We start from the raw sequence: 11,179 nt of genomic DNA, 5'->3' as shown, positions 1-11,179 counted from the left end.
AAGAAGCGTTTTTCCTTGGACAAGTTCAAGCCTCAGTCGCTCTTGGCTGAGTGAAATCAAGAGTCCCTGACACTTCAGATGCACCTGGAAGCCATTCTCATCACTGACACGCAATTTATTTTCGAGCACTCGCTACCACACTGGCAATATTTTCACCTCTTTGTCAAGTCCCATTTGCAGTTTTCTACTGCAAAATACAGTAGATCGGTAAAAAACACACAGAAATCAAAAGGACATTTGTGTGAGAAGCCTCTTTATTGGGGTGTCTCCCCTTATTGGCATAAGAACAAAAGTCCCAGATTAACCATGTCATTGTTTTATTTTCACAAAGGATTTTTTTTCCTCAAACTCCTTTGAAATTAAACAGACTTATTTGTAAATATATCTTTCTACCTTAAAACTACTTCCCAACTCATAGAGACCCCACTTACCGTTAACGCCTATGGACACATTTTCATTTATTCATTTTATCCAATATACAAAAATCCCACCTTTTTGTCAGCAGTTAAAAAAAGAGAACCTAAGGTTCTCAAATGACTTTCCACCAAGTCACCAAAAGAAAATCATCAATATCCAAAACTTTTTAAAGCAATAAAATTTCTATTTTCAAAAAACGTATTTGCAGACTGCAATTCAAACTCTACATTGCCACCAATACAGTTATACAAGAGCATACAAAGCCCTAGGAAAGTATTTCATTACAAAATATTTATGATCAAGAAAATACTGCTTGCCTTTAAATAAAGAATAGGAAAAATGGCATAAATATAAATATGTTTAAAGACGTCCATTTTCACAAGTAACAAAAAAGTACACAAATAAGGAATGAAGCTAAAACACGCATGAGCTTCAAAACGACTCTAGCAGTGCTTGCACAAATTTGTTATAAAGCGAGGTTGTTTAGACTCCTCTCTCTGTGTGTTCAGTTATAAAAATACAAAAAGAGCCTCGCTAGAGGATTTCACTGAGCTGAAATCCATGATACAAACAGCTACCAGTCAGAGACTATAGCTGTAACCTTGGCCTACTGTTGCTAGCAAAACCATTCCAGCAAATAACCTAAAATTCCCCTCAGTCCCCCGTTTGGACAAAGAAATTCTCAAAATAACCAGCTGGCTAAAAAAAAAACAAACCTGAGTGTAACATTCCACTACAAACGAGTAGTTCCAGTTCTCATGGCATCTTAGGAGCTTCAGGGTGAAACTCGGTATGCTGTGTTTTATACAAGTCCAACCCCACTTTCGGTCAACGTGAATTACATTTACCTGAAACTCCATTTTTCTTTTAAATCCATTTTTACATCCACAAGTGTATGATTTGTCTGATTCTGTTTCCCTAAACCCTCTATCTCTTCCCTCCAGGCTTTTACCGGTCTCTGAAGTCCCTGGAGATCTCTTTCAGTGCCAGCTCCAACTTTCAGCGTCCGGGACCAGCTCTGGCCTTCTCCCCACTTGTCTCCTATCTTCTCTGCACCCCACTCAAATCCCAACAAACATATACAGTCACAGCAGAGGGTAAACAATGTACCCAAAATAAACTCATTCTAAAGACTTTAAATAGTGTCCTAGAGGGTTTTTCACTGAAAAGAAATCATATCAACAAAGTCCTGTGACTATGGCTCTGTCAAAAACCTATATGAAAAATGCAATCTGTTAAAACAGGCTGTTGCTAATATTAGAAATTTCACAATAATAATGTCAAAAAGCTGTAACACACAAAAGAGTATACATTAAACAAAGAAGCAAAGCCTTCAACATTTATCATCAACTCCACTGTAAAATATTGCACATGATATTCAGTCTTTTCCTTTTGTCTGTACGGGAACAAAAAAGAGAAAAAAACACGTCTGTTCAGACACTAGAGTAAGTCTTACTTAAAAGTAAGATGCCTGAGGCATGTACCTGCTCTAGTTCAATGCAATGCTCAAAGAGTATGAACCCTGGTTCTGAAGGGCACACTGGGGAGGAATGTTTGTCTCAGTCACAAATCCTTGCGATCAGAGGGGACTGGTCCGGCAGGTACAACACGGGTGGAGAGCCCACACTACTTGAAGGACTTCGGAAATGTGTGTCAAAGGAGCTCGGTGTCATCCCAACTTCACCTTTCAAAAAATCATCATCTTCATCTTCCACCACCTCCTGCATAAAGAACAGAGATTATTAATAAGATCACAAGTGGTGGTTTGACAAGCTTTCAAGAACTCCTCTCCTCAGGCATGTGCTACTTCTAGAAAAGATGAAGGTGAAGAAATCATCTTATTTTCGAAAGTTCCCTCTGATGCACACTTCTTTATTATGAGACTCCTACGTGATTGCTTGACACACATTATAACTATGTGTTTAAAGTCTGATTTTTTAACAGATTTTAAGCTAAAAGACGGCAGCGCGGGTAACATGATATGTCACTCTTGCTCACGTTATAACCCCTGTATCTAACACAGTGCGAATGAATGAATGAATGAATGTGTGACACCCCCCTAAACGTAAAATATAAAGAAAAAAAAATGAGTTTTCCAATGATTACTTATGAAAAAAGACAGGCACATTACAGCTGACATTTAATGTGGAAATAAATGTGTCACAAAGGAATGGACAGTGACATTTTTTATCATCGGATTCTGATTTTCTTTTTGGCAGTAACTGCCTTACCTCCACCTGAAGTTCACTGGAGGATATGCCACAGACCTGCATCTTTACCACCTATTCATGCAGATCTACAAAATTAACATTAACTTCTGGGATAATTTCAACACAAGTAAATCTGAGCCAGTTATTTGGTAATGAGCCAGTGGTAAAAATCTAAACTTGCAGCTGATTTTTAATTAACCTTCACTTCCCAAAGCCAGCATTTGAAGTGTCTGGTTTAAATAATTCATCAAAAAAACAAAAACTCTCGGGCTGGCCCCGTGGCTTAGCAGTTAAGTGCGCGCACTCCGCTGCTGGCGGCCCGGGTTCGGATCCTGGGCGCGCACCGACGCACCGCTTCTCAGGCCATGCTGAGGCCACGTCCCACATACAGCAACTAGAAGGATGTGGAACTATGACATACAACTGTCTACTGGGGCTTTGGGGGGAAAAATAAATAAATAAAGTTAAAAAAAAAACAAAACTCTTTTCATAAGAAGAACATAACCCAAACTGAGAATTTTGTCAAGACAGAATGAATACCATGTAGTAGTTTTTCAGTGTAACACTGCTGTGATCCATAGCCACATAGGAGATTCCCAGAAAGTGTGCTCCATCACAAATTTACCTTTTTAATGGGTTTCTTAAACTCCTGAAGCTCTTCTGCACTCATGTCTTCCCATATCTGATAAATAGGATCAATGAATTTCTTTGACCTGTCAACAAAGATCACATTTCAAAATCAAGTTAAATACTACAGTGAAGGTCACAACATATTTAGCTCTTTTCTCACAAGACCCATTACCCAGAATGAAGAAATGCAAACAATGGCTCAAATAAGTGTCAAAAAATCCTACATGTAAGTACTGTAACTAACGTGGCTCCTTCTTTGTTGTAAGAGTTCATCCACTCATAGAGATGGAGCATTACACCTACGGCCTCTCATCTTTTCATTTTCAAGTGAAATTATTTCTCAACTGTGCAAAGACTGACAATGAGTTATAACATGTCCAAATGAAAACAAAATTAGGTTATTCTGGATCTTCCTTTTTTATATTCCTACAGCAATTTACTAAAAATAAGTCTAGGAAAAAAGACCAATCTGGTTTTAGTCAACCAAGATTTGGGGAACCAGATAATCTCACATTGTTGTGTTGCTAGTTAGGAATTGTAATAAGCAAAAATCCTTATACAAATGCAAAGTTAAGACTGGCCTGGGCCGGCCCTGTGGCTTGGTGGTTAAGTGTGTGCGCTGCGATGCTGGCGGCCCGGGTTCGGATCCCAGATGCGCATCGAGGCACCACTTCTCTGTCCATCCTGAGGCCGAGTTCCACATACAGCAACTAGAAGGGTGTGCAGCTATGGCATACAACTATCTACTGGGGCTTTGGGGGCAAAAAATAAAAAAAAATAAATAAAATCTTTAAGACTGGCCTAGTGGTTTTTCAGAATTACCCATCCAGATAAATCACTTGGCTTTTGTTTACCCTGTGCACCAGTACGGGAGGTGGTCTCCAGAGGAAGGAACAAATCACTTGGCAGAAATGTATGAGCCAAGAAATAGCAGCATCCTCCCTATTCAGGTACCTCTATCCTCTTTCCCTTGTATGTTTAATTTTATTTATTTATTTTTTCCCCCCAAAGCCCCAGTAGATAGTTGTATGTCATAGCTGCACATCCCTCTAGTTGTTGTACGTGGGACGTGGCCTCAGCATGGCCTGAGAAGCAGTGCATCAGTGCGCGCCCAGGATCCGAACCCGGGCCGCCAGCAGCAGAGCGCGCGCACTTAACCGCTAAGCCACGGGGCCGGCCCTTCCCTTGTATGTTTAAACCAACAGGTTTAAAGAAAAACAAAAACGCTTGGTGTCAATCTGGGCTCCCACTGAGGTAAAGATCTGCAAACCCTAGTGTGTCTATGACACTCAGCAGCCTCGAACAGGCATTCTCTACTTTCGGCTTGTGAAACGCGCAAGGAGATCATGGGACTCTAACAAATGGCTAGGAAGGGCCACTAATGACAAGGAGACCCTAAATCCCCATCTTGGAAAACGCAAATACACATCACACTTAAATTCACCACCGAGACGTCAACTGTCTAGGAGCACCTACCTCTTAAGCACACAAGGATCGAAGGGGAAGAAGGTGTCGAGTGGGTTTGTGCAGGTTTGCACCGAGTCCCCTCCAGCTGTATTCCTAATGACTGGTAGCATCTGGCGATTGTTCCTCTCAATGATAGTGTAGCAGAAGACCAGCTGGTATTTACTGTGAAACAACAAAACCGCCATGGATGGAGGGATTACCGTGCTAGAATTACTCTGCATGGACATGCCTGTTATGTGTACAACTACAATGACCACACAGACACTGCCAAACAAGCACAAGAAGAAAAAACATAAAGCAGAAAGTAATGTTTTTAGGATACAGTTCTCTGGGCCTATTTACGAGTTTGCTAAGGAGAAAAAATATGTGGCTATCACTTTAAGAACATGAGTGGGCTTGGATTATTAATAGGCTCACTAAAAATTAATGTGTTCAAGGTAAAACTCTTTTAGTTTGCAAAATTATATAACTGTCTTTACTTATTTATTTTCAGTGTTTGTAAGAGAACTAGTGGGTTAGTGAAAAAGGCATTCGCGATTTACTGAGAGGGGACAGTGGTTGTTGATGGAGAGACTCAACTCTTGAAATTACGACTGTACTGAGGGAGGCACAGGGGGTTGAGTGAGCCACGAGCTCAGAAAATGGTAAAGAAGGTAACAGGCGCAGTGAGTGAAAACAGCTAAATAGAAGAATTCGTAACAAAAAACAATAGGACCCTTATATCATCAATTCTGGTGGTTACCTCCTTCCATACGGCTTAGTGACCTTAAAAATCAGTCACTGGACTGCTTCTCTGAGATGAGGATTTAGCTCACTTCTGCCAACTCTCTACCTTCCACCCTCCCTCCCACAGTATTCATTTAGGTATTTATTCTCAGGTTCTCAGTCCACTATTGCAATTTTAAGCAACATGTCTGTTTCTGTTCCATCAGCCAAGGATCTCATTTGACTCCCTACTCCTGCTGGGAAGTAAACTAGCAAAACCACACTGGAGTAGTTTGCAGTATCTGGTAAAATTGAAGATGTGTGTCTCCTACGACCTGGCGACAGCATTTCTGGGTATGTGACAAGGATGTGTGCCCGTACACCAGGAGACACACACAGCAATGTTCCCAATACCAAAAACTAACATAGCCTAACTCCTAACACAGAATCAATTAAAAAAAAAATTAAGAGAAAATTACACAGCAGTTAAAATCAAAATCCAGTGTATGAGTCAATATGAATTTCATAACCATTAAGTAAGCAAAATTAGCAGCTACAGAATGATACATAAATTCTCTGACACAGACCTTTACTTCAACTGCTTGCTCTTAGCCTCATATCTTACTCCCAACCTCCGTTGCTAAACCCAACCCCAAATCTAGAGCCTCTCTGGCCAGTCTGCTCATCGGCTGCAGCCCTCTTCTCCCACCCCAAGAATATTCTACGGGACAGCCGCCTCTTCCGTGCTTCATCCATCCTCAGTCTTCCAAATGCTTCCTATCTCCCTGCAATGTGCTGGAACCTTTCACCCACTAAATGCTCCAAGTTGCTGTTGGTTTCTTTATTCCTTTTCTTAATTCTTTATCATCATTTGTGAGATCTCAGGAGATATCGAATACCTTGAACTAGCTGCCCAGTGAAGGAAAAATAAGGTTGCTGAATGAGAGCAGCAAACCATCTAAAGAGAACTGAGGAATAAAAGAGGAATTATTTTTGTCTTCTAATAGAACAGACTCTTATCTGTTAAAGATTTTAAGCCATGATCCTGCCCTGAATATCCTGATTAAATGCCCAAGGTCTCCAATTCACTTTCTACATGAGGCAGAATTCAGCGAATGCTTATAAAGGAGCCAGACTGCCCACATTTAAATCTTAGCTCTGCCACAGTTGAGCTATGACCTCACATAAGTCATTTAATCTCTCTGTGCCTCCATCTTCTCATTTATAAAGAGGGGTTAATAATACAGTCATAAGATTGTGTGAAGACTGAGTTCGATGTAGTGCTTAGAACTGTCCCCGGCGCACAATAAACACTACGCATAAGCCGTAGCTGCAAGGCCTGAGATAACACAGTCTCTCACTAAACCAAGCTCCTATTGTTGGATGTTTATCTCATGTCCAGTCTATTTTTATTACTATTATAAGACTCAGTCTAATAAACATTTTGGTTTGTACCTCTCAGCTTACTAGTTGCCTTACTTATTTCAAAGTACCTAGGCGTCCCTCTTTGGATAAAAAGTACTAGCAATTTCCAATGCCACCCAAGTATAAAAACAACAGCTTCACTGCAGAGCTTCCTGCAAGTATTAGGTTATTGGTTTTTAAATGTTTTATTGTTATTAATTTTACTAATTTCACAGAAATTTAATGGAATTTTACAATACTCATACTAAGATAAATTTACTTTTAAATAACTTCCATCAATAAAGTATAAATAACCTACCTTGTGATGGCGGCAAAAAAGTTAACTACTGAGGGCAGGCAAATCTTCAGAGGATTCAGCTGACTCATCACTATACGTTCAAAATTCAAACTTTGAAGGTACCTCAAACCTTTGATTAAAAAATAAAAGATTTTTAAAAGGTACAAACATAACAGCTGAAGATATTTTTTAAAAGCACAGATTATTTCACTCATTAAAAAAAGGGGTTAAAGAAAAGTTATTTGCAGAAATGCTTTAAATGAAGGTCCATGTAGGTAGTCACACAATGTAGAGCCCAGAAGAACATCACTAGACTTAATCACATTCCTTTATGACTAAGCCAGCTTTCCTAAAGAAAACAGTTTATTCTTTTAAAGACCCAGGAAATAAGCGCACATTCCTTGTGAGCTGTAAGCTTGTGTAACAATTTGGAATACAGATACACGTAAGCTCAGCATACACTGAGTTTATCGAGGAAAACAAAGGCTATGAGATGTGATTTCAGCTAATGACCAGGAAATCATTATTAAGAAGTTGAGGCAACAAATGGAGTGCCTGTTCCCTAGAGGCAATGATCGTACAGGGTGGAATGTCGCCTTCTTGAATTCCATATATATACATATAAATATATACATATATATACACGTGCTAATCTGACAGACAACAAAACAGCAAGACTTGCATGTCTTAAATTATTACTGAAGTTGAGTATCTTTTTCAAGTGTGCGTTAGTTGTTTGTATTTCACATTTTTCTAACAAGGAAACTATGGCAGTAGAAGGAAAAATAAGATACCACTGTCTTGAAACTAATAAATATAATTCTCTCCTATATTAGTAAAAGACACCACACTTATTTTAACAAGAAAGCAAACCAACTTGTGCTTAAGTATATTTTCTTAGGAGATTCTTTGATGTGTATTTTGATAAAAATGACTAAAAATGGGATGTCATGGCTTACAAGAAATGTATCCTCTTTAACCAAGACTCTTACCCTTTATTTACAAAAAGAACAGCAGGGACTTTACTTACCTTGTGATGAACCTTGTCCTACTACCAGTGCATACAACTAATTTTAAGCCCCACATCTTTGTAGAAATATGTGAGATACAATAAATATACATAATGCAACAGAGACAAGTTTCAGTTTAGAGCTGTGCTGATTTTGACCAAGAAGACATCTAGCAGTCTCTGGAGACAGTTTTAGTTGTCACAACAGAGGGTGGGTAGTGGGTAACGGATGATGCTAACCATCCTGCAATGCACAGAACAGCCCCCAGAATAAAGGATTATCCAGCCCAAAATATCAGTGCAGAGGTTGAGAAACCCTGGTTTGGAGGAAATAACCTATTAAACTATTTGAATTATTCATGAAAATAAACAAAACAATTTAAATTGACTTAACTGAGGTTGTTCTTGGGGACTATCTTCAACTAAAATACACTAACCTAATAAAACAAGCTTCATCTGGTAGATTTAAATTATAAACAACTCTTAGAAATTAGCAAAACTGAAAATCAGTAAATTAACTCTTAAATCTTTAGAGAAAGGAGCATAATCGTTATGACCACAAGCTTTGGAGTCATCCCCACCTGGTTTCAGTCTCTAATCCTGCCAATAAATTAATTCCCGGTGCTTGGGTATCACCTGTAGTGGGAATGACACCTGCCCTCACCGGGCTCTCACCAAGACAAGAAAGGGTACACAGGAAGCTCTGAGCACGGACGGCACTGGCACAGCACATGCTCAGCCACCTCTGAAGAGCATCTTCACACCTTACAAATGCCACCTTCTAAAGTGGAGGTTCTCAACCTCAAATCCAGCAACTGTTAAACAAGAGGCTTAAGGGGTTTTTAGGGGACTATGAGCTGCCTGAAATTATCTGTAAAGTTTGAACATATGTGCAGTTTTCCGAATCCATAGTTTTCATCAAACTCTCAAAAAGGTAACGAATCTCCATTCCAAAGGGTGACCAGTACTCAAGGAAAATCCAGTTCGCATCCATCAATCCCACATCACCAACCTTCCTTCAGGTTTCCACTTAACAGCTGCTTGTGCCTAAACACAAAGGTGTAGAACACAGCTTGGCAGGCTGAATAGAATGGTCCATGGAGAGCAACATCACAAAACGCCTTTGTTCCCGAATCCTGGTTATCAAGGTATATGTGCAGCCAGTTAACCAAAAGATCTAGGCATGATTTTACAGTACTAGAGAAAAGAAAAACTCAAGTCAATTTTACTTGCTTCATAAAAAAATCAGTGACAAAAACACACAATTGCCTCTCATTACAAACTATGAAAAGTCAGTCCATAGGCTTCTTTATATATTACCCATGGGCATAGTGGAAAAGCAAACAAAAGGAGGAGACAGATGGGCTGGAGAGAAGATAGCCTACCAACTACAAAGTGGAGCGCACGGACAGTCTAGGAACAGGCAGGCCCCTAAGAATCCCTGAAGTACCAAGGGATGAAGAACAGTTTCTCCTCATCAACTCAGAAGGGCTTCTCTGATGGCCTCCCAGCCCTCTTAGGGGGATATGGCAAAAGAATAGGGCACGTTTATAGGGCACCAACATCTTACAAGGGAAAGACAGTCTGGTTGACTTCACCATTTCTAGGGGGATCTGATGAAGTCCTGTGGTCAACCACTTACGACAGAATAGCCAGATGGCTTTTAGTTGCTGGGGAAGGGTTTTTAGCAGCATCCTTGCCCAAAGAGATCTTCATGAATCACAAAGAGGCCCAGAGCTGGCCTCCTAGACAGATCTTTCTATTACCTTTAAAAGGATTTTTCTTCAGCTTTAACAGATACAATTGATTCGGAATGCAAATGAAAAATGACAAACCTATAAAAAGAATCAAAACAGTATACAACACTATACACTACCCATGAAGACAAACGGATCTTTATGTTCAAGTGCAACCACACAGAAGACAAAAGCTTTGCATATGAGGTCTTATATCTAAAAAAGGAGACATATTATTCTGAAATTGCCTCTTGGAAATATAAACATCTTGCATAGACTGAGAGAACAGATTTTTTCACTTTAAAGACAGACCAAAAAAATAAGGCAGATATCTCTCTGACTTGAGACAATGCGAAAATCTTTTTAAGGCAAGATATGAAAAAGCACTTGGAAAATTAGGTTACTTACATAAGAGGAACAAATTTAGCTCTTGCCAAAAAGCTTCCAATATAATTTCCAGCAGCTTGCCTGATGATGGCAGGATTATTCGGATCTTGCAATTTTTTCCAGAGATGTTCCAAAAATGCTTCTGCAAATCCCTATAAAAAGAAAAGGTGTTAGTCTGATCTTTTTTGATGCTTAAGATATTCTGGCTACCAGAATCCTAAGATTTTAACTCACCAATATGGGAAAGTTCTAGTATCTTTGTTATCCTGCTAGATAAGTAACGAATACAGTTATCATGGTTCTTGTTTTTAAAACATCTTGAGATAAAACTATTAAAAACAAAAGGTGTCCCCCAAGGTTAAAAAATCCAATGGACACCGAAACTAGCTGAGCATCAAAACCAACCCTACAGGGCGGCCCTGTGGCTTAGCGGTTATGTGCGTGCGCTCCGCTACCGGCGGCCCGGGTTCGGATCCCGGGCGCGCACCAACGCACCGCTTCTCCGGCCATGCTGAGGCCGCCTCCCACATACAGCAACTAGAAGGATGTGCAGCTATGACATAAAACTATCTACTGGGGCTTTGGGGGAAAAAAATAAATAAATAAATAAAATTAAACAAAACCAACCCTACAGATAAGATACGGTAGTTTGTGACAGGCTTTGGAATCCACCCATTTTAAAACAAAACAGAGGAGGTTGGGCACGGATGTTAGCTCAGGGCCAATCTTTCTCCGCAAAAAGAGGACTGGCAACAGGTTAGCTCAGGGCCAAGCTTCCTCATAAAAAAAAGCAAAAAAAAAAAAGCTCTACAAGTGATTCTGAGGTTTAGCCAGAACTGGAAACCAATGATAATCCACACTCACATGGGAACCCCTTCTGCAGTACCTTTGAGTGCAAAGTATCCTTCCAGTCTTG

At 39.8% G+C, this 11,179-nt stretch overlaps 1 protein-coding gene across 2 annotated transcripts in view; it reads right to left on the bottom strand.

Annotated features, from left to right (window-relative positions):
• Nucleotides 1-232: 232 nt before the first annotated feature.
• Nucleotides 233-11,179, bottom strand: part of RRN3 (RNA polymerase I transcription factor RRN3) — a 29,356-nt gene continuing 18,409 nt past the window's right edge. For both annotated transcript variants that reach the window (XM_004441850.3, XM_087417001.1), the window contains 6 exons: nt 10,285-10,415; nt 9,153-9,337; nt 7,153-7,261; nt 4,734-4,886; nt 3,253-3,340; nt 233-2,138 (listed from right to left, as the gene is read on the bottom strand). In XM_004441850.3, coding sequence (XP_004441907.1) covers nt 1,977-2,138; nt 3,253-3,340; nt 4,734-4,886; nt 7,153-7,261; nt 9,153-9,337; nt 10,285-10,415 — 828 coding nt within the window. In that variant the 3' untranslated portion in view covers nt 233-1,976. The remainder of the gene's footprint in view (nt 2,139-3,252; nt 3,341-4,733; nt 4,887-7,152; nt 7,262-9,152; nt 9,338-10,284; nt 10,416-11,179) is intronic.

The sequence above is a fragment of the Ceratotherium simum genome, chromosome 26 (assembly GCF_057802395.1).
Source record: "Ceratotherium simum simum isolate JZ-2026a chromosome 26, ASM5780239v1, whole genome shotgun sequence".
Lineage (NCBI taxonomy): Eukaryota > Metazoa > Chordata > Mammalia > Perissodactyla > Rhinocerotidae > Ceratotherium > Ceratotherium simum.
The sequence above is the reverse complement of the archived record's forward strand: the minus strand, read 5'-3'. Positions and strand labels throughout refer to the sequence as shown.